At 42.9% G+C, this 23,291-nt stretch overlaps 1 protein-coding gene across 1 annotated transcript in view; it reads left to right on the top strand.

Moving 5' to 3' along the window:
- The window catches only part of TMEM132B (transmembrane protein 132B), a 229,698-nt gene that overhangs the window by 180,579 nt on the left and 25,828 nt on the right, over nucleotides 1-23,291 (top strand). The window contains exon 5 of the mRNA XM_065646435.1: nucleotides 12,802-12,945. Coding sequence (XP_065502507.1) covers nucleotides 12,802-12,945 — 144 coding nt within the window. The remainder of the gene's footprint in view (nucleotides 1-12,801; nucleotides 12,946-23,291) is intronic.

The following is a 23,291-nucleotide window of genomic DNA, read 5'->3' as shown; positions in this document are numbered from 1 at the left end:
TAATAGTGTTTGCACCGTTCCCTATGGGCATGTGAACAAAATATTAAAGTTTTAGTCATCAGTGAAATGCGTATCAGGAAACGTTGCGTGAGAAGAAAATCTATTTTCAAAGTGACACTGGGTCTTGGAGGGAGAGAAATGTTGTGAATACAAATGCTGATCTCAGCAGCCAAATTATGGTCGCGTTTTAAATATAAATTTTAGAGGAGAATCACCAGCGAGATTGTTCTGTGAGACACAATAAGCCTGGACTTCTGCGTGAAGTTCTGTGAAATAAGTGAACAAGGACATTCTCTGTCGGCTGTTGTTTCCAGGTCATCGAGGAGCTTCCACCTCGAGTAACCTGCAAGCTGCAATTTTTTTTGTGGTCTAAACAAAAACTCTTCGGGCTGCAGCCTGGAAGTGCAAAAAGAGCCGAACCGTTTTGGTCTCTGGTAAACAGCCGAGGGCTGTCGGCGTGGAGATGGCGTGGTGAGCCGAGTGGTCGCGCTCTGGTGCTTTGGGACGGGTGATGCTCGGGATGGGGTGCAGAGCTCGTTGTCCCTTGGAGCCCCTGCATGTGGTGCCGCGGATGCGAGGAGGAGATGCTGTACCATAAACACAGCTGTGGTTGCTGTGATTGTCCAAAATAATCTTCGGTGAGGTTTTGCCCTGGAGAGAGGTGTGTTCTCGGGTGTGTTGTGCTCTGAAAATCACACACAGACAAAAAGGCTCCTGCTCTCACCTCACCTGAGTTCATTTGGCAACGTTTTATGAATGAAATTCTAGGATCTCGCACATTTTCTGTATATCCACTGCCGTTGAATTGCAGACAGCTGCTGTCAGAAAAATCCTCTGTCAATCCATTTGACCAGAAATAGATAAAATTTAAACATCACTTCCAACCTTTCTAAATATCACTGCACATGTAAAAATAGCAAAATCTTTATATATCATATCCCAGTCCACCTTTCATGTCAGTGTTTTTTTTTAATCAAATGTAGGGTTTCTGGCTTCGTTTTCCCCGAGAGACCATGCAGAATAAGTGGGAAAAGTTATCATAACAGTTGGAGAAATACAGACTACAGCAGATACAGCTATGCTTAATGGCTTCTAGAGTCTCTTCCACCGCACTAATTTTCCCAGATTCGAGGTTCTATTCCCCTCTGGACTGAATAGCAACGCATGCTGGCATGAGGCTTTTTAGATTGAAACTCTGTTTATGAGATTCTTGGCTAAGACAAGAGAAAAAAACCCCACCAACAAAGCAGAGATGCTGGTGCAGAGGAGGAAGCAGCTGTGAGCCGTGGCCGCCGCAGGCACAGGTCAGATGGCTGCTCCTGAGATGCTCCTGCTGCTCGTGTCCGAGGCCGATTCCGTCTCAAGCTGTTGCTGTTTCTCAGCCCCATCGGTGACACAGCCCAGCACTACCTGGCCAGGAAACCCGCACGTCATCTTCTCGTCCCCTCCTGTCGCAACTTGGTATTAGGAAGAAAGAACATTGTGGTTTTATTCTGGGTTGTTCTCCGTAATAGCTTTTGTCAGGTTGCATTGGATATGCCTATCAGAGTTCAATTACAACACCACTGGGAGAAAAATCCAAAGCTAGATCAACAACAACTCGCACAATTGCCTTCATTAACAAAGAGGAAGAAAAACAGTATTAAAATGCCATGTATTTGAGGGAGTGTAACCTTTGGGCAGTTAGTTAAATGTCAGTGCCATTTAACAAAAAATGAAAACCAAATAGAAAGGTATGTTTGATGTGGTTGTTGTGGTCCTGCGACTTTAGAAGCTGGGCATTGGTTGACCACCTTGTATCACATTGGCTGTGAAAAGAGCTAACAGTTGTCCTTCAAAACTAAAGCAGGAAAATGTGGAGTGAAACTTTTGATCATTTTCTGCTTTTTGTTACAAGGTGTCTTCTGGCAATAATTCCTGGGCTTTTGGAAAATGGTGAAGTTGTATCACAGCAAAGGAACCAAGATATATTGAAACAGTTTTTGTTACAAGATCCAGTCTACCGATTTTCAGATCATTCCTGCTGCCTAGAAAATTTGAAAATTCAGTAGTATCACTGAGATACTTTGCTCACCATGTTCTCACTCATTTCTTCATGTGGACTTTCTTCTTCTCGGACCCAGGTTCAGCCTTTGCAGGCGAATACTTTCACCAAGGTTTTGCATTTGTACCTTCATGGCGTGGATTTAAACACAAACACACTTCAGTTGTGCCATGACCGTTGATTTTATTCCTACAGTGTTGTCCACCAAAAACCTGAGCAGAGCATGTTGAGGCTGTGCTGAGATGCGGGAACTGGTGCGATGCTGGGGGGAGATGTCCCGTTGCTGGGTCCTCAGCTCATGGCAAGGTCACAACACATGCAGAGCTGAACCTCCCTCGCAGTGCTGCTGTTTGTATCCTTATGGAGTGGACGTAAAGTGGTAGTGGTCTTTGAATGAAAGAGTTCATAATCTGATTGATGTAAGACCCTCCCTTTTTGGAGGGACAGGTTGAAAACAAAATGCGGGAAGCGCTGGCCACACCTGTGCTGTGCGAGAACATTCCAGCCACCGGGGAGTGAGATGGCATCAGGGAGGGACAACGTGGCCGAACCCTTCAGGGTGTAAGGAAAGAAGGGAAAGAGGCAAAATTATAAGAAGTGGAAGGTGAGGAGAGCTTGCTCTTCTCGGTGTGGTAATTGTATAGCGGTGCTTTCAGCTGAAAGCACTTTTGAGACGGAATTCTGTGTTACATTTATGAAGGCCTTTAGGTGCAACACTTTTTCCTTCTTTGTCAATCCTGCGCTAAAATCATATGTCAAAATGCCAGAGAACCTTTTCTTAAGCTGTGTCTTCTGCAGAAAGCATCTTCCCTTGTATTTGTCTGTCCATTTAGCAGGAGCAGTGACTGTGCAGCAAGAGGACCCAGCAGCTGCAGTACAAGAAAGAACATGGTGTTAGACCTGGCCTTCCTTCCACCTTCCCTCAGGAAACAATTTGAAATTGGTACTGCAAAAGAAGAAATAAATGCATTATCATTTGGAAATCTGCCTGTTTTTAGAGGGAAACTAAAGAATGAATGGTTAACACAGCGAATGTTAAGGAAGATAAGTTTCCTTAATGGAGGTGAATAGCAAATACTCCATTTGAACAGTCCAGTAGTGATGATCTCATTTCTCTTTGCAACTGAGTCAGGGTGTGTAATTTTGTGTCTCACATTAAATAAAATGGCAGGTAGTGGGAGACATTTTCCTCCACTGAGATAGTTCTTGCATATAAGTTCTTCAACACAAACTGGGTAATTCTCTTTTTCCTCTCTTGCTGCACTTAGTTTATCTTTCTGGAAGATCAGTATTTTCCCCGTTACTCACAATGTAACAGGTTCTAAAGAAAGAGATTGTAAAGTTTAAATTTGAATAGTGTCTTAATGACTTCTAAGGGCTCATTATGAAGTTAATGCTTCAGAAGCAAAGATGGAAGTCTTTTTTCATTTTCCTCCGGTCCTTCATTGCCTTTTCTTGAGATGGAAATCTGTGTCACCCGCTACTTCATATAGTTTACAAGGACTTTAGAACTAAAAGTTTTAAAACTATGTTGAAGTCCCTGCTCGGACTAAGTTTGGTGCTGAGGGGTAAGGGCAAGGGACCATTATTAAAATTATTTATCAAAGAAACATGCTGTGATTTTGATATATACTTGCTTTCATAGAATATTAAGTGGAAGACCTTTGTCTGTTTACAGAATGCTTCCATCGAAAACCAATAATACTGTCACCTTCTATTTCTATTCCTGAGAAACATTAATGTCATCCCCCTTGTCTGCTATTGTCTTGCCCCATTTCAAACCACCCGTGAGCTGACACTGGGAGCCCTCTCAAAGTGGAACGTTTCGCGGTAGTTTCATATAAAGAGGTATTCTGTGATATTTCTCTGGAGTGCATTCAGCTTTCTGTGCCATTAGAGTATATGCTAGTATGCCGTTATCGTTTTCCACTTAAGAAAGGTGACAATACAGCATCTCTTTCTTCCCTCCCATCTGTTAGTGGTTGCTTTATTTGTAGCCCTCTATATTTCTTTACAGTCACTGATATTTGTTTTGCTGCACAGCTGAATTTCAGTTAACCAACCAAGACATTAACTCTTTGAGATGTCGCACGCTCAGCATTTACTTGTTATGCAAAAAGGCCGGTTAGTAGGAAAGATGTGGGAATTGGTATTTAAACCAGACAGAACCAGCAGCCCAAAGACAGCAAGTTTGAGTGTGGACCTGGGACACTGGGAATATGGGTGCAGTTTCTTGATCTGGTGGCATTTCTTCCACCTCAGTTATTTTAGCGATATAATGAAGATTACTGTCCTGTTGTCCTTGGCGGAGCTGAGAACTGGTTTTGAAGTGTTGCGGAAAGACAAAGTACTATCAGGAGTAATTTAAATAAATCATTCCATATGTAATTTTTAGAACAGATGAAAGAGAGACAGGGAGAAAAGATGAAAAATTAAATAGTTTGATCCTGATTTCACAGGACTTTGAGGTTTGTGTTATTTCACGGTCTTTATTACAATTACTCCCTCTTGCACCAGCCTAGCTGAGAGCAGAATCCAGTCAGACTGTTTTGTGCTCACAGGTTCTTAAAACATTCTTTAGTTTGAGGGACTATGTCTCCTAAAAGCTGATGGACTCTGGAAAAATACTGATGTTCTGAAAGCAGTGGCTCAGCTTTTGAAACACAGCTGATACTGACCTAGTCTGCAGGAAATAAATACACTGCACAAGAGTTCACTGGGAAATTCAATCGTGAAAACAAAAAAGTGATTTTGTTCTGAACTTGAATTAAAAAAAAAAAGGTCATTCTTTATAAATGTTGTGCAAAAAAAGAGAAATAATCAGACACAGGGGCATGTCAGAACAAGGCAGCACTTCTGAACAGGTACAAGGTGAACAGACTGCAAGTTTAAAATTAAGAACAAAATCCAAGCCACAAAGCAGCAGAGTAAAGAAGAAAAAACCCCCAGTAGTCCTTAGATCAGTCAGAAGACTCTCAAAAACTCACCTCAAATCAATCAATATTCTTACTTGAAAAAATTAACAATTTTTAGTTTTATCTTTTTTCAAAATAAAATATTCTCAAAGGTGCCTTTTTAACACTTTCTGATTTTCGTCAAGAAACTTTTTTTTTTTCTCCGTGTCAGAAAAGTTTCCAGACAGTTCTAAACACAGGCAGGACATATCATCTGTAGCGTTTGTTGAAGTAGAAAGTAAATGTTGAAGACTTGAAAGGCCACATGTTCAAGTGGAGTAGCAGTGCAAGGACCAGCGATGTACAGCTGATGTACGCTCCCAAAATCGGTGAGCAAAACACCAGAAAGCTCTGGGTGTGCAGAGGTAGTAAAGGCTGATGCCTGGGCTGGCTGCGGGTGTGTAGATAAAAGATGTGGTTGGATCATCTGTGAAGTCCCGTGTCACTGTAGGAAACATGCGGAGGTCTAAAGATTGTCGGGAGCGCTGTGAGCTCCTAGGGGTAGAGAAGCCAACAGTGATGTACAGCTGCTGTTTGGAATTTTGAAAGCGGGAAGGGATAGACTTTCTCTCCCCTAATTCTAGACATCAACTCGGTACCAGACATCTGAGCAACGGAGAGAGAGAAAACTTCCAAAAGACTTGAGCCCAAGACAGGAACCGCCAGAGAATGAATCGCTCACCGCGGGCGCTTTGGGGAGAGCAGCGTTTTTGCGGAGTGGGCAGGGGAAGGTCTGGTGCAGAGCCTTTGCTGGCTGAAACCCACTCCTGCAGCGGTGGGGGTGCTTCACGTCGGACAGCAGGCAAGTGCAACCCGTGAAATTGCTTAAACAGGTAAAATAAGTAAGTACAGCAGTCTGGTCCTGACAGGTAAGACAGACTATCTTCAAGGAAAAAAAAACAGACTTATTTGGATGAGGCATGGATCTTTCCTGTCACATCCATGTTCTTCAGAAAATGATATCCTCCTTTTGCAGGACGATGGAGGTGAGCAGCTAGTAGATTTCTGTCGCATTTTAAACTCCATAATGCACTTCTCGAATATAGTTAATAAGTAAATGCATCTAGCTCTGTCCAGAAAATACAGTTCTTTATTGAATTTGCTTAGTACATTATGAGCTCTGGACTTACACCAGTGTTTGAACTATGCTGAGGGAAAAGGCATAAAATCCAGTTCTTCCGCAGCCTCTGTCTAGCGAATGCTGAACAACTGTCTTCTATCAGGGGATTCCAGAGGACTTTGCACAATGTCACAGTTGGTTTCCCATGTATCTTTTCCTGCCCATAAATAGATATTATTAAGCCGTAGCCACTCTGTGAACGGCTTAATGAAGCAAGTCACCGTGTCCGAAGCACAAAGAGAACTCGCGCTCCCTCCGAGGGAGGATGCTCCTGCAGGATGCGGGCAAGTCGTGTAGGCACGCTGTAATTAATTTGTGCATTCTTCTATAGCATTAAACAGCTGTTATTACAGAAGGACATGGATTTCTGCCCAGGTAGCACTCATGGTAGGAGATGAGCACACAGATTGTGGCAGTAAACTCATGTGATACGCAACCTTATGTTTCAGTGTCTGTAGTTTTGCACTTGTGAGACTGAAGCCTTTTCAAGCCAGTGAGTTGCCAGCTCTCCCATTGCACTGGTGGCAAAGAATTTCCTTCAGAAACCCCTCCTTCCAGCCCGCTCTGAAAGAATCTGTGATGACTAGGAAATGAATTAGAGAAATGTCCGAAAGCAATTCTTCAAAACGGCCATCCATGTTCTTAAGTATTATTAAACCTGTGGGACAAAGATACGGAGCCAGAAAATTGTATCTCAGACTATTGTTGGTACTCAAGTGAATCCAATAGTTATATTCCATAAACTAGGCAAAGATAACCTCCCTGTATTTTTCTGTGGGAAAAGCAGCACCTTCGAGGAATGTTCATATTATTATTTCATAGCTGTTTGAAAACAATCATTAGTTTGTACTGAGGCTCTTGTCATCTTGCCCTTGAGTAGACAGCTCTCCCATTTTGTATTCTCTTGAATTCAGGGGGATACTGTTTGATTTTAGTAGGGGGTGACCCACAATTTTATTAAGTCAGAATGTGATAATGTTTTCTCTGGAAAGAAAGGGAAAAATACCACTTTTAGATGTACCGTGAAAGTCTAAATATGCTTTAAAATGGGTACCAATCACTCTCTGTTGAGAAGAACCAGCACAAGTCTGTCAGCTGCTCAGGTCCTATACAGATCCCTAAACATAGTGTAAATTCCCGTGTGAACGGCTGGCAGAGCTTGCCATACTTTGAGGCTGACTTTAGGTCCTATATTTCTTGGTGTGCTAAAAGGTCCCGAAACACAAGGCGGGAGCTCTTGGTGTCTGTTCTCTCTGCAGACAACTAAAATCAGATGTGTGATAGTTGCTCTCCAGCTGTAAGAATTTCCCATTCCTTTTACCTCAAGTCCGCGCTTCAGAGCAATGGTGTCATGATGTTTAACACAGCAGGTTTGGAGAATCAGCTCTACTGGGACATAATGGGCTGCAGTGAAATAGCATAAGCCCTGTCTCGGGAAGGGTCTGCTACTTAGCGGAGACAGTGGGGACTGCCTGACAGGTTGCAATTACTTCTGCCAGCTGCACCCGGCAGCGTTCTGAACCTTTGCTTAATGGGGGCAGATCTGTTCTGAATTAAAAAAATAAAATAAAACTGCCTCGGGTCATAGATATGACAGTATCTGTGCTTCTAATCAGGTTTCACCTTCAGCAGCAGGTTTTGCTTATTCATCCTACATAAAACTCAAAATGAACTGAATTTCCTTCATAAAAAAACATGGAAATGGAATAAATCTCAGCTTTAGTTTCCGTGAACTCCGAGACAGAATTACCACTCTGGCTGGTCGTGCGTGCCAGTCGCTCTGCTAAGAGAAGAGCTCCCTTCAGCGCATCCATGGCAAAAAAGACAAGTTATGAAATACGACTCCAGTTTGGAGTCCCTGTATCATCCTTTTTTGCGCTGTAGCAAATTGGTTTTTGCAGCACACGCTGTAATATGCGCCTAGAATAATATTCAATTAGGCTAATAGTTGCTGCTTACATTGTTCTGTAAGAATCACTGATTAAGAACCTCTCTGTATCGTTCAATCCACATTCATTAATTTCTCCTGCAGAATAAATGCACCTGCCTGTTCTTCCTTGGGGACCCCAGTATGAAGTAAAGCCATTATGCAGGGAAAGGAAGGAGATGAAGGATGACCTTTAACTTTGACACCATAGCCTGCAGGATTTGCGATTTGCCATCTGTCATAACTGATCGCTCCTCAGAGCGATCTGCTGGGTGAGAAGTTGAGATGAGGAAAGAGCCGCAGACAGAGGGAGGTTGGAGGGGAGCGGGACGGACCTTCCAGCAACACGTGTGCTCGTCGGGGCGGGAGGACTCGTGCGTGGTTCCTGAAAACTTGGTGAATAGTAGATTCCACAAGCGGCTCTGCTGAAATGGTGTTTGCAGAATAAGGAATTACCCGTCGTTCGGCCTTTTTATTAGGATTTTTAATGGAACTCTTTTCACACGCGCAGCCTCTGCGGTCTCGAGACAGGTCCTGGGCAGGCAGGATTGCCACTTCAGCCCACAAATAGCGACTGGTGGTAAATCTTACCTGATATAATGGTGGAAAATATAAATAGATTTCTAGCAACCAGGCTTCATTAGTATGTATTGGAAACCTAAAATGGTATTCAGCTATGAGGGGGGAAAAGTACAGAATTGCTTTGGATTACAATAATTTCAGCAAAGCATCTAATTTATATATTAAGTTTGCTTAATGGACTTATATTGCCTTGCTCTTTGATCTGAAGAAAAAGGTGGTGAATAATTTATCAAATAATAATAAAAACAACTAGCCCAGCCCACACGTCACAATCTGCCCTATAATTTACATTTTTTAAGAGATGCCATTTCCAGGCAGGAGAACTGGTTCCTAAAGATTCCTTCTAATATTACGAATGTATTTTCGCGAGATACACTCTGGGGAAAAAATAATAATGAAGGAATGCAATTCTGCAGACAAATGTTTCAGCTCTGTGCCTTCTTCACTAAAGGCAGTCATTTCAACGAAATGCCAAAAGGCATTTAGCTGTAGCATTTGTCAGTGGAACAGGGTTGGCTTTAGGTTTCCCTCCTGATTTACAATTGACTGCTTATTGGGTTTACTGTACTGCAGCGTGTTTTGTTAACCTCTAAAAAAGCACATCCAGCTTGTGCATTAATCACAAGGATGATACCTGTGACAGTAACTGGGCCAGCTCGGGGCTTTTGTACGCGGCCAGATTGGGGGAAGGATGTTGGCAGCTCCCAGGGGGACAGGGAAGATGCGCTGGGGTCCAGCTCCTGAGCTGGTTTCTTGTGAAACGCACAGTCTACTTCTCCGTGAGTCTATTTTTCAACCAGAAGCAGGACGGAGAAACCGTGTCATGTCGCCTGAGTGTAGCTGGGTGAGCTGCCCTGGAGTCACACACTGAGGAGGATTTAGGTCAGCGTGGTGGTGTTTAAAGCCTAATTATTGGGAACTTTGTGTCTGGAGTTCCTCAGCTGGGTCGTGTGTACCTATCGCAGTCGTCCCTCCTGCTGGGCACATACGTGTGGAACAGCAGCGTCGGTGAGCACAGCGCTGTCACCACTCGTGACACATCTCCCGTTCACATTTCCCCCCGTTTGTCCAAAGAAATGAATTGTCAAACATCCACTGTGGCTTTGTGCAGGGTTTATTCATATTTAAATAAAGCCATTATCCTGGCCTTGAGTTTCAGTAGTTTTCTGCTCTTCCTCTTGAGCATTTCTCTCAGTAGTGCCATCTAATCAGCTTTAGGTTTTAATTAAACAGCTGTCATTTGCTTCCTAGTTCTGTTGCGACCTGATGTTGTATAAAATTTTAATTTAGCATAGGCTGAATAAGAAGTATATTCCTTCAGACAACAAAGAAACGCTATTAGCAGGTTACAGTTGTAATTAAGAAGAGCTCTGCTGAAGTGCTAATGCATTCAGGTACAGAGAAGGAGCTGGAGATAAACACGCACATAATTATTATTCGGGGATGGAGCCTGCAATATGAATGTGTAGCTTCCACCTGGGCTGCTGGAATGGAAGGTTTTGGTCAAGATCTCGCAGCCGAAACCCTTGACAACAGAAATAGGAGGGGATTCCCAGCTTTTCACCTGGGACCTTGCCGTATCGGCAGTTCGGGGTTTGTGCTGGCGGTTCCTGGGGGTTGTTCCAGATGTTTCACGGATGCTGTGCCCCATGGGAGGACCTGCTTATGGAAATCAACATTACCCCCTCTACATCTCAGATGCTCTTAGTAATAACCACCACAGGTATCTTAAATTCAGTAGCACTTTTTTTCTGCAGTAAACCCTACTGTGGAAATATAAAACAAGGCTAACAGAGTCTAGATGAAATGCTATTACTTGTTGAAGATGCGCTAAAAAAAATAGCCTGTTTATAAATCTAATGGACAGTCAATTAGTTCAGTTCTGTCTTCATATTTCTTCCTCAGAGGCGATGTATTTTTTCAGTCTATAAATAGCCAGCTCGTAAAAAGGTCTTTACACAGCCTATTATAATTGTGTAACACTTCACCCAGGCATCAGGCATCTGAAATATTGATTTATAGAGTAGAATTGTTTACCAGTGGAGCAGTTTTTGTGAAGGTAATTAGCACGGTGGGTACCGGTAACCCTGGGATGGAGGGAAGGTTCGGGACAGCGCTGGTGTCAGGAGCAGGATGAGCAGACTCCAGAGCACCCGCAAATAGTGGGGTGGCGAGGTGTCTCTTCTAGGAGCTTTTCTCTCATGCTCATCTTCACAGGGAGTTTATGAAGGGAATGCAAAGGGCTTAGAAGCAGCGTGCTGGCAAACTGCCTCGGGGGAGCGTGTTGACACACGACCACCATGTCTTCATCGTATGGCTGGCATATCTTTATATTGGGTTGATGGCGTAGGATTTTCGGGATATTTGCCGTTGGTTTGGTGAAATCTACCTACTTCTTCCCTGACATACTTGGGGATGAAGCTCCCTCCGTTTCTCTTTGTCTGTGTTATACAACCTCTTTCCACCTGAGGCGCATCTAATTGTTTTCTTGCACGTGGCAGTGCATTTTCTTCTTAGTTTTGTTCACTCTCAGCCTTTGTAAAGGTTTTACAGTTGTTCTTTCACGCTTCCACTCTTGTCACATACTTCTCTCTTCCCCACTGTCCCTCCCTCATGGATGGCAGCTGGTTATAAATAAGCCCATTCAGCATAAACAAAAACTAGACAGTCATTTACTGTGTAAAACATCTGGTTTATGCCTCTCAGAGAACAGAACAAAGACGTCGTATTTATTTCCTGAGATATTATTCCGAAAACATCTCTATTCAGGACAACACTTAAACCCATGCTTAAATCACATTGAAGTCTAAGTGTCAAGTTGAGCACGTACTTTTAGTGCTGTTCGGAACAGAATGGACTCGAGTAGATGCTTAAATGCTTTTCTGGAGCATGACTGCCCATAAAGCTCTAGTAGACTATATTAGTTAGCTGGCACTTGCGTTATTAGTACTTCAACTCATTTAATTCAGGGTGCTTTTTGTAGAAGTTTCCCACTATTGATTAATAATACATCTTAGTTGCAAGTATTTATTGGTCTTCTCCAGCTGTCCTCAGCTTGTGGTCAATGCCCATTATTTTCTATCAATCTCGCTAGCAGACAGAAGCGAATGATAGTGAATATATCTCCCTATGCAAGCATCAAATTTTTCACTAAAATCCATTTCTTCTTCCACCAATTCTAATAATGGAATTTAAAGTTAGATTAGTTTGAAGCAACTTTTTTTTTTTTTCTTTTTTTCCCCCAACTGGCAAGCAATTAGTTTTATGGAAGTTGAAAAATGAAAAGCGAATTGATTCGAAGCAGTATTTCCTGTTGCAGGCTTTTTGAGAAGGCTGAACTGAGTCTCTGTAAAAGCACAGATCCCTCCTTGCCCCCCACGTGTCTCAGAAGCAGAACAAGCTGCCCTGGAGCCCTTTGGGGGCCGTTCCCCTCCAGCCCGTGTACCTGCTTACGCCAGGCAGGGACTTCTGCACTCATTTGGAGTAATTAATCAAACCGCAGCCATAGGGAGACACAGAGGAAGGCTGTGTTAATGGAGTCATTAGAGCGCCAGCCCTGTGAATTCATCAGGATGTAGAGATAAATGTGGTAAAACATCTCTAGGTGGGCTTTTGATGGGAAAACATTAAAAAAAAAAAATATATATATGGATGGTGTTGCTTAGTTTGTACTACCCTACCTCGCGCATAGTGTTTCTCATAGTGTATTTATGTCCTGGAAAGGGAAAATGGTCAACTTGCAACACTGTTAGCTGGAACAGTCGGGAAGGAATGCAGTTATTGTAATGCTTGATAATCACCTGCCATGATTTGGGGCAAATGGGTGGGAAGAGTCGCTGACACCCTCTGGAGATCGTACCCCAAGAGTGCTGTGGTTCTGCCAAACCGCAGATCTGCCTTCGCACATAATTGTGTTACAGGTTTCATCGCCACTGCAGCCAAACCTGTAAATGGGCTCCAAAAGAGGAAATCCAGATGTTTGTCAAAAGCAGAACTTTATGGTCCAGATGCAACTTGTGGCTTAGAAAGCTGTTAAACGGCTGAGTGCAGGGAGCTCGAAGGGAGCGTGCGGGGAAGGGTCGCTCCTCTGCCCGGTTCACCACTCCGACCTGCATCGTTCTCAGGCTTTTTCTCTTCTCTAACGCCCACCCCTCGTTTGTGTGTGTGCATACAGGACACGGAGGTCCTCAACACGGCCATTCTGACGGGCAAAACGGTGTCTGTTCCAGTCAAGGTAGTTGCCGTGCAGGAGGACGGGTCCGTGGTTGATGTTTCAGACTCCACCGAGTGCAAATCAGCTGATGAAGACGTCATCAAGGTAAGGCACCCGCGAGAGGCGGAGAACGGAGTTTCCACCCTTTCCCCCTCCATCACCGCTGCATCGGGACGTAGCTCGCACTCAGGATTTTACACAGGGGTGGGTTGTTTCCCCTGGTGATGGGGAGCGGGGTCTCCAGCGGTTGCGCAGGGCTGGCACGTTTCCGTAGCCTGATGCCCCGTTTGTGCTGCTGCGTTCCACGCGGTGCGGCACAGGAGAGCCGGGGATGCGCAGTGACCAGTCCAAGTCGTTCTTTGCTGGCCGGGCAGTTCTGATGAGAAACCGTGGTGTGCGATACGTCCCACCTGGGAAAAGTCAACGCCCCACACAGGGATCTCTGGTCTTGTCTGGCTTTTCTGCATCCATTATTTAATCGTAATAATGCAGCATGTTGTGACAGAGTGCAGCAAGCTTTCCTACATGCTGCTTTTTCTTTTTTTTTTTATAATATGTTGAACTGCTTCTCCCTCCCTGACATTTAGATGAAAATAGCATTAATGTGACTTTATCAAGACATTGACTGCATGACTTTTGACACCATTGCGTGGCTTTCAGCTCTTTATTACTTTTAGGCACAGATGAGTTACTTTTGAATATTTTTAATGGGTTTCTTTATTTTATTATGTGTTTTGGAGGTGGTTTTTTTCTTGTTTTAAATGAACATAAGAATTTGCTACAACTAATTCTGTATAGGGGTGGGGGGCTTTTTGTATTTATGGATTTCCTAGGGTAGTCCTAGAAAGATAATGCCTTTGTCTCAATTCCAGGAAACGGCTGTCTATTATATAATGCTATAGAAGTAGGGTAGTATAGCCATTCTTTTTACATATAGTAATCCTGTAACCTGTAGATCTTATAAACTCTGCAGCTTTCAAGAAACAAGTTCCTCCTCGTACTCTAGCGATCAGTTGTGTCGTGTGGGACTGTATTCCAGACCTGAGCACTTGTTTAAGTTTCCCTCAGATTGCATTTGAAACCCACATCCTATACCTGTGTACTTTTAATCTATTATTATAACCTTTTTGTAGATAACACTGCAAAGGTCCTAGTAGATAGCTGCTGCTTCGTCAGATAATTTTTTATGTTCTTTAGCTGGCTAAAGAATTGCACACAGCAAAGCTATTTATTTTGAAGATGATATGCTGGAGCAAAAAATTCACCTTCTTGTTTTTGACAACTCTGAATAAGCTCGTTACCAATTTTTGGGATAAATTACATCCTGTAAAACAAACAGAATTTCATTGCATTTTAGATCTAATGACAAAGGAATTCCTTTGCAGTTAAAGAGCTTACAGAGCAAGTGCACAGTTTGTGGAGGTTTTCTGAGACCTGTCGGTAGGTGAGAGATGACTCCAGTTGATCCTGGGGAGCTGCCGGGAAGGCAGGATGGGTTTGGGCAGAAGCCTTAAGTCAGGCAACATCTGCTTGCTTCCAACTTTTTCATTAAGAAAAAAGATTTTCATTTTATCTCCATTTATCACGAAGGTAAATCACTCCTAAATAAGATTCAATTTATTGGGCAGAGCCATGTGTGCAGTTGTATCCCCAGAGAAGCTGATAGCTCAGGGTTTAGTTATAGAATAACGACGACTCGCAGTTTTCAGACCTGAAAGCATTTTGCAAAGGACTTTTCATGAAAGTGGCTGTTTGGTGTTGAGCCTCAGCCAGCGATGGAATAGTTCTCTTGAGGTTCTAACCTGTGCTCTAGCTTCTGTATTTTCCTTTATATATCAGATGGGAAAAGACTGTCAATGGAACAGACTCTCTTGATTAATGTTGCTATTTTTTTTCTGTGTATCATGCAGCTCTTATCTGATTAGTGGCTATTATTTATCAGTTCACAAGGAATTGTTCATATTGTAAACTCGAGCACCAACTTACATATCATCAACATATTTCTGAGATTCTGTATTTTCTTTGCACTTCAGAAAACCAGGTCCAGATCTAAAAGCTGGTGTATGTGGACTTTTGTTTCTATTGAGTTACAAGCATTTCTAGGACCTGCTGTAGTTAGAGAATACTGGACTGAACCAGATAATAAAAGGTCAGAAAAAGGACTCCCATTCTTCTTCCACTAATAAATTTACTATCTGCAGACATTAGGGAGATGTTGCATTTCAAAATGTTGCCTCTTTAAAGGCCATTTAGTTCAATCAGCAGTTGTCCATATCCCATCAGAGCTGGGCATGAAGTTGTTCCCAAATTTAAAAGGTTCACTGAACCTGCCAACTAAATAAGGCTCGACATGACCCTCTGTGAGCAGAGACAAGATTTCCACTTGCCAGTTGTGGATTTATACACTTCAAGAAAGCTTTTGCCCTTTGACTGTGTTCCCTTCTTGCTTTTTCAAAATGTGTTGTATTTCCAGGTGGAATTAGACTTGCTCCAAAGTACCTTCAAGTTGATGAGTGTCCTTCCATTCCTTTCAGTGATCTGGATAGAGCCAAAATTCTGCACAGGTTTTACAAGACTTGCACTATAATTCTCTCTTTTTTTTTTTTTTTGGTAGTGACTAAGTTAGGTATAAACCAGGTCTTCATTTGACTGTTCTGTGAAATTATTTGGGTGTCACATCACTGACAGAAGAGACTGCCTCTGGGATTCTTTCCAGACCTGGTACTTGACTCTCTCCTATATCGACTTAATGAACAAAACCAGGAGGTCTGAATGTGATCTTCTTCGAGTTCATCTTGCCTCATCCTGGTGATATAAAATGGGAGTAATGTTATTTTTGTGAAACTTGCAGCATCTTTATTATGGATTTCAGTCACAAATTACTGAGGTGCTCTCAGACTGAACGCTGTTCAGGCATAATTTTTTAACTGGAAATATATGTATTGGCTGCAAGATTGAATCCATAACGATTAATTAGCTGAGTTAAAATTTAGTACAGGGTTTATATGCCTATATTTTTTCAGAAAATGCATATTGCCTTTACAAGCCCCTTTGGTAAAGTCAATATTGACTTCGCTTCCAAATTTGTTTTGCCTTTTCTTCATAGGTCGTACTGCTAAACCCTCTAATAAGAGTTGTCAGGCATTTTGGATGTAATTGCCTAATCTTAAGCTTCTTTTCACTGTTAATTCTGCCTTTATTGTTTCTTTCTAATTGGAGAGATATTAATATTCTTTTGGGCAGAACAGAGAGTGGTGCATTCTTAACCTTTTATTTTACTTAATAGCTAATGATTTAATAGACAATAAATGAGACAATTCTTTGATCACTGCTGTGACACCATTATTTTCAATTAAGACAATGATTTGAAGCTAGTTTAAATAAAAACAGACTTTGGCCCAGGCTATTACGTATTTATACAAAATGTGCTTATCCGGGCAGCTACCTGGATATCACATTGATACAAATACTATTCAGAGATGGGCAAATAGATAGATGATGTACAAGTGATGTATCTGTAGGCAAGAGATGTGAATCTTTCGTATTTTAAGCCATATATTCCCTCAGCTTAACAGTTTAATAGCTTCCCAGCAAGAGACTATTTCAGTCCACATTTTTCAAAGCCTACCTAGTTAGTGGTAAATATAAAGAAACACACCTATTACTTTATGACCTTGCGTTTTCTGACCTGAGCATGACTTGATCCTCAAAGGGATCTCGCAGGTAAACCTGCTCAGTTCAGCTACAATCCCTGGTCCCTGCATTTGGACATAGGCTGTAATACTGACCAACCATTTTAACTTAAACCGGCCACCCTCTAAAAACTTCCAATGAGAACATGACTGTAAGCCAGTGAAACTCATACGCATATTCCGTATCGAAAAGGAACATTTAATGCTCTTGGCATTTGAGGGAAAAGATTGGCTTTATGATTAAGGTGCTGAAATGCTGCTCAGCATTAATTTCCATATCTCTTGCTGCTTTCCTCTGTGACTGTGGGTAAATCACTCATTCCCTTTGGAATCTCGCTTCCTTATCTGCAAACAAGGACAAGAAATGCATCTTTCTCCAGCCTGTCTTGTGTAGCTTCCGAAGCTACTGTTGACCTGAACGGACAAAATCCTTATCTCCACCAGAGCCTCATTAACTTCAGTGCTCTTCTGCCACAGACTCACTTGAAGGGCTTCTCTCCCAGTGTCCTGCTTTTCCTGCAAACCACAGTGAAATAGGGTTGTGAAGCTGAAAAGAAAAGAAGTGGTGGGAATTTGATAGAATTTATGCACATATTATTCAGCTACTCTGCTGATGGGCAAGGCACAGAGGGAGAAAGGAGCTGTAGGCATGGTGGGAAGAACCTTTCCATGCGTATGCTGAACCATGGGGCTCGGTCTTCACAGGGGCGGGGAAAAATCCTCGAAGAAAAAGATTAAAGCATTTGCACCATGGCAAGGACCTCCCTGGTTCACCCATCTCGTCAGGAGGTACAAGCACTGCTGAAGTTTTGCTGGCCTGTTACAGTGGGTTTCACTTGCTCCCCACTGGCCTTTGAACTGTAGCCAGAGGAAAATAAAGAGTTAGACCAACATCGGTGATGGAGGGAACACCTCGAGATGGTTCTGTTACAGATGGAAGTCTGACCTGAGGGCTTTTGCCACAGCCAGTCTTCACAATCTTACCCCAACCAAGGTCCATGCACTCCTTTTTCCTCCCCGTAAAAGTGTCTGTAAAAGCCTGAACCATAGCAATTTCACATGAAGAAAAATTCTGAAAACATTGTAGTTACGTGGTCCTCAGAAACATCACTCACAAAGCAGCGTCAAGTGAGGAAATTCTAACGAGGACAGTGGCTTAGTCCAAATGTTTATCTCAGTGGTGTACGAATGGGAGACAGCTGCCCAATTAATTCATTCTTAGATTAGTCATATTTTCATGTCCTTTGCGTGTTACGCAGAAATTGACTGATGCTTCAAATTAATCTCTGCGGTAATTCAAATGGCTTCCATGGAGTTACGCCACGGACTCATTTAGCCTGATTTTTTTGTAACAGAAAGCGCCCTTGAACAGAAGGGAGTCAGAGGGGCCTCATCCTGCCCATTTCTGCCCACACGCCCAGGCGGGGACATGCACTAAGAACAATGGAACTTCAAGAACACACCATGAACTCCATCTGCGCCAGAATGCACTTTTCTTGTTAGCTTGCTGGAGGAAAGCACTTCAATGAATTCTTTTTCACCTTTTCATAATTTCCTGTCTAATTATAATGAAAGTAAAATTCAAACCATTCCTACCCCCTACTTTTCTAATACAAACCTCATCTTGAACTCTCCGTAATTAATGTTAAAACAATAGAAGACCTAATTTTCTTAGCAGCAGCCAGCTAGGCTTTATCTAATGTGCGGTAAAAATAGTGTAAGAAAGGCAGGAAAGGTAGCAGCTGAAATAGATTGAATCCAAGGAAGATTCTTCCCTCTTCCAAACAAAAAGCAGACAAAGAGCGACTGAGGACCAGGGCACAGTGATCTCTAACCCCAGGACAGTAAATGCCACAGGAACCCTGGGGGGAAAAAAAAATATGGAGGGGTATTGCGGTTCTCCAGTGTAGATGATACTGAAGTTTTAGGAACAGTTCCTTGCCGCAGACTCGCAGCACTTTCTTCGGACAATTTTACAGAAAGAAGCACCTGCCTGGAGTTGTAAAATACAACTATTTATGCAGGAGCTCTGAAAACAAAGCTGGAGCCTGTAATTTGCAACTTCTGCAGCTGCTTCGCCATTAAAGTATGTGATCAAGAATGTAATGTACTTGTACATAAAGTGTAGCTAATCTTCTTTCTCCATCTATCATATTTTTGAGTGCCTTTCACTACATTACACAAGAGCTCTATTTTGTGGTCACTTGCACAAAAATCAGCTCACTCCAGGAGTCCAACCTCTTTCTGGAAGCAGAGAAAATACTCTGGTTTATATGATGGATTTACTTCGGTGCCAGTTGGTTTATTACGCAATACATTTTGATCTACATCTTATTTTTTAAGTGATTTTTTTCTCTTCAGTGCTGCCGAATGGTTCAAGAGTGGCAGCCCTGGAGGCTTAGCCACTGCGCCTTGCCCCAGAACAGGGGACGGGGTGGGCGCTCGTGAAGTGCAAACGTTTAATTTGCTGAGTCCACCTCCATGTCCGTGTTGTCCTTTTAATCTCACCTGATTAGTGCCAGCGAGTATCATCAGCTCCATGAAATCAGCTGTTAACAACCTCATGTCACTGTCAGCTTCATCTCCATCCGTCGCTGGGAGGTAACGGACTCTGCAGCGCGGTGCGAAGCCCGCGAAATACTGACAAGGCAGAGACAAGAGGTTCAGGGCAGTGAAACTTTCCTGGGCTGAACAGGAGGGTCCCTTAGGAGGTGAGGATGGACTGAGGAGCGCTGGTGTATCTCTGGTGCATCTCTGCCTTACTCACAGCTCTGGTCCGCCTCAGTTGTACCGCGGCGATGGGCAGGAGGCTCCTGGCCCAGCAGGATTTACAGGCAGGCAGGACACCTGTTGAAGACAGTGCATCTTCTCTCTTGTTTCTGTAGACAGGTGCGCCTAAGTTAGAGCAATAACTGAGCTGCTCGCAATTCATCCAACTTATAAATTAGAATTTCTTATGATTTCTAGTTATTTTGACCGAAAACCTCACCCCCTTCTCCCCCATCCAGAGTTCATCTTTATGAGTCAGAAAAGACGGGCAGGAGAGTATGGCAGATCTCTCTAAAATATGTCAGCTGCTGAATTAAGGATTTTGCTTTTTGTTGAAATATCAGAGGTTCTGACATTCAGGTCACCAGATTCTTCTAATTAGTTTTCTAGCTAGACAAAGTATGATCAGAAAAGAGTAACATAGCCACTAACTGCTTATTAAAGACCGCTCTTTAAAAACACTCGTTACACAGCAACAGGTTGAAATCTATATTGTTTTATAATCGTGCCAACTAAAACTTTGGGCCTAGAATCATATTTGCACACAAAACAGCTCCATGTATAGCAATAACGATGCCAATGAGGCAATCTCACAAAACCACATATTGAAGAACTAATATTCTGTACACAGTACACATCGTACACAGTTTATAGCAAAATATACGTGTGTATCTTCCTGAAGCTATTTTTAAACACACACAGTCTTCAAAGCCAGCTTGAGAAAAGAGTGTTTTGTCTGGGAGAGGAGCCGCTAAGAACAGAGCATGCCGACATGTGCAATTACACAGATTTCGGCAGAGATGCTTATGGTGTCTTCCAAGGGACCAGCTGCTGCTTCAGAGGAAGAAAATAATTCTGTGGCTTAGCATTTGGCTGCTCGGAGAGCAGAAATGCAAAGGGCATGGATCCCAGTCCTGGGAAACAATCATTAGCCTGAACTGCGATATTGCTCAGGATAAACTCTGAATATTTGATACTAAGAGATGCACAGAACAACTCAGTGCAGGCTCAACAGAAGCAAATGCAGCAATAAGTAGCTGTTGTCGGGAGAAAATGACAAACTCGCGGAGGCTTTTTCTCCAAATTCTGTATGAAATTAACTCTGCTTTATAAACCTTAATGCAGCTGGCCATTAAAATGTTTTAATTGCAGATGCGTGAACCGCATGGATTCCGAAGCTTTTGTACCTCTTGAACCTCTTATTATGGCTGGGCAAATTAATTCAGATTCCCATTGTCATCAAAACCGCTGGGGACAAAACGTGCTCTCAGCTGAAGTCATACGACGGTGTGAAAGGCATTGGAGTGACAGGGCTGTTCCAGAGGGCAAAATCTGCTCCGTGTGAGAGTTAAAACAGCCATTAGCTGTCAGCTATGGGATGAGAAAAAAATCTGTCTTCCACCCCTTCACTGATGTGATAGTTGAGAGAAGTGGGACCAGGCAGCAAATGATGCTTTCTGGATGGCATAGCATGCCGTTTTAGGTAAGCAATAGTGTTTCGGGCACCAAAAATGGATGTGAAAATGTACATACAGCGCTGAATCTTTCAACCCACAAACAGGCTTTATTTGCAGAGAACTCAGCAAGCAAACCTCTGCATTCCCCGGGCTCTGTGGTCACAGTCGGGTTTTGGATGCAGGCAGAGTGTGTGTTTTTGTGGTTTAACTTATCCACACCTGTGTTTTAATAATGTGCTCTGAAATGCATTCCCTTGTGATACATAATTGGAGTTGTGGATGGAGATGATGAGGCTGACACGCCACCATCATTTTGAAGTGCAGCTAATTTATTTGACAGAAAAAGCACCTACCATTGAGAGTAACCAGCTCCCTTTTTCCTCTGTGGTAGAAGGCATTTTTGTTCTTGCTATCTTTTAAATTATTAATATTTTTGCATTCTCATCATACAGAATTGAAAATCAGAATGAAAACGATTTTGATTTTCTTCATAGGAACAGCAACAAGAGGAGAAATAACATGTAGCTAGGCAGATCTGTACCGTTGTACATCGGGATTGGGTATATCTGGGATTTTGAGGGGAATGGAGAAAATCCAGCCTTAAAGAAAAAAAATAATGAGTTGGATAACTCATTAAATAAGGATGAAAGAACAAAGTGAAGCCATAAATGCTGTTTCTTGTGCCATGTGTGTGAAGTACAGGGAATGGAAGATGCTTTTCTTGCAGCTGTGTTACACACTCGAGTGAGAGTGCCTGTCGGGTTCAGTGGCAACGGTGGCTCTGGGGTTGAAAAAAGTGGCAGGATTTAGCATTTTGGTTTGTGTTGTGGATTCTTAAGGTCTGGTTTAAACTGATGTCACTGCACTGAAACACTCCCTCTCACGTCAAAGTCTTCCTCCAATTGCTAGAGAGGCAACGAGTTGCTTTTGTGAGTCCAGTCAGGCTGCTGGAGCATGGGCCAGGTGTATCTTTAAAAAAGTGAAGCAGTGATTAAAACTCTAAAGTCTGCATTTGTTCAATAGGAAATAGAAACTAAATCCATCACCTCTACATTTTACAGCTCCTCAGTGAGGCAGATTTGAAATTCTGTGATGTTTGGCTGGGGAGTTAAGCAGCTTTCCACTGAATTCAGCGTGAAAATGAATCACTGTTTTGCTAACATTACGTTGTTTAATTTTACTCCTTTGAGGAATGTCTCCTGAGGAAAAGCAGTGGGAATGCTCCGCGATTCTAGAACAAACAAACGTATTCCTTGTGTGTTTCTGTTAAAATACTCAGTGGCCATTTGGCTACCGGCATTGGCACCGATAACACCGTCTCCCAGAGTCCTTGTCCTGGAACTTCAGTCACCTCGGTGCTTCCCTTCTACACAGCTGGCCAACACTTTTATTTTCTATTTGCTACAGATCTTTTCGCAAATGTATGGCAAAGACTTGCTTTTGTTTAAAAAGCATGGCGGTTTTAGATTCAAAAGCACACGTGATACAAAACCAGATTCCCTCAGCAAACCGTGAGGCAATAAAATACTGGTGCAATACATATATACAGACACATATATTTATAGAAATTAATAGGGGTATGCAGGGGGGTGCATATATATGCCCTTCTCATGGTTTGGCTCCGTGGGAGGCAGGTTTCCTAAACACAACCGGCACTTTTCGACGTGAAGTGCTCTGCTTTGGTTCACCCGCTCAAAACAGGGAAAAGCCAGAGCTTGCAGGTATCGTCCGACCAGCGATGAGTAATGCTGCAAAGATGGCAAAGTCAGACAGATCTATGCTATATAGAGATGTATGTATCCCTGTGTGATATACATTACAGATATTCTAGTGCTCGTTCCTATTCTGTTTTTGCTCCCGTAATAATTGTGCAAATAGGCCCATTTAGGGAGTGAGAGCGAGGACTGCTCGTGTGAGAAGCATTGCAGGGTATGGCCTTCCAACACTGTAAAAATACATTTTAGCAGCGTGTAGTCAGCAGCTGATGAACTCTGCAGCTCCTTCAAAGAGAATTCCAGGCTGCTCCTGCTAGAGGGCTCCGGGCTGAGCAACACAGTCCTGCCCTGGGCTGGAGAATAAAACCGCCCTTAAGCAGGAGCCTGGACCCAAAACCTGTCATGAGCCAGAGAAAAGGATGTACTGTAATAAATAGGGCAATAACGAGCAGGGATACATGAACTCTTGCAAGTGCCAAAAAAAGCTGTAAAATGCATGTATACTTAATTGAAGAAGATTCGAGTACTTATTTGAGTTGCATCTGTTTATTATTTGCGGAGTGCTGACAATGTACTCGACCCCACATAAAAGTGATGTGGACACAGCGCCTGCCCCACGGGTCTCAGCGCTGAGCAGCAGTTACGCAGGGCTTGGTACAATATAGACATTCTGGGAGGAAATCCTTTACTGAGTTACTTGTACAAATCCCCAGCGCAGTGAGGAGGGGAACGACATTACCCAGGGACTGGAGATTGCCCAGCAGGGCTGCCAGCAAGAGGCAGTTCTTTGTTTGAGCTGCATTGTCAGAAATTATAAG

Source organism: Caloenas nicobarica, chromosome 16 (assembly GCF_036013445.1).
Source record: "Caloenas nicobarica isolate bCalNic1 chromosome 16, bCalNic1.hap1, whole genome shotgun sequence".
Lineage (NCBI taxonomy): Eukaryota > Metazoa > Chordata > Aves > Columbiformes > Columbidae > Caloenas > Caloenas nicobarica.
Note: the sequence above shows the minus strand (reverse complement) of the source record. Positions and strands in the feature narration are given on the sequence as shown.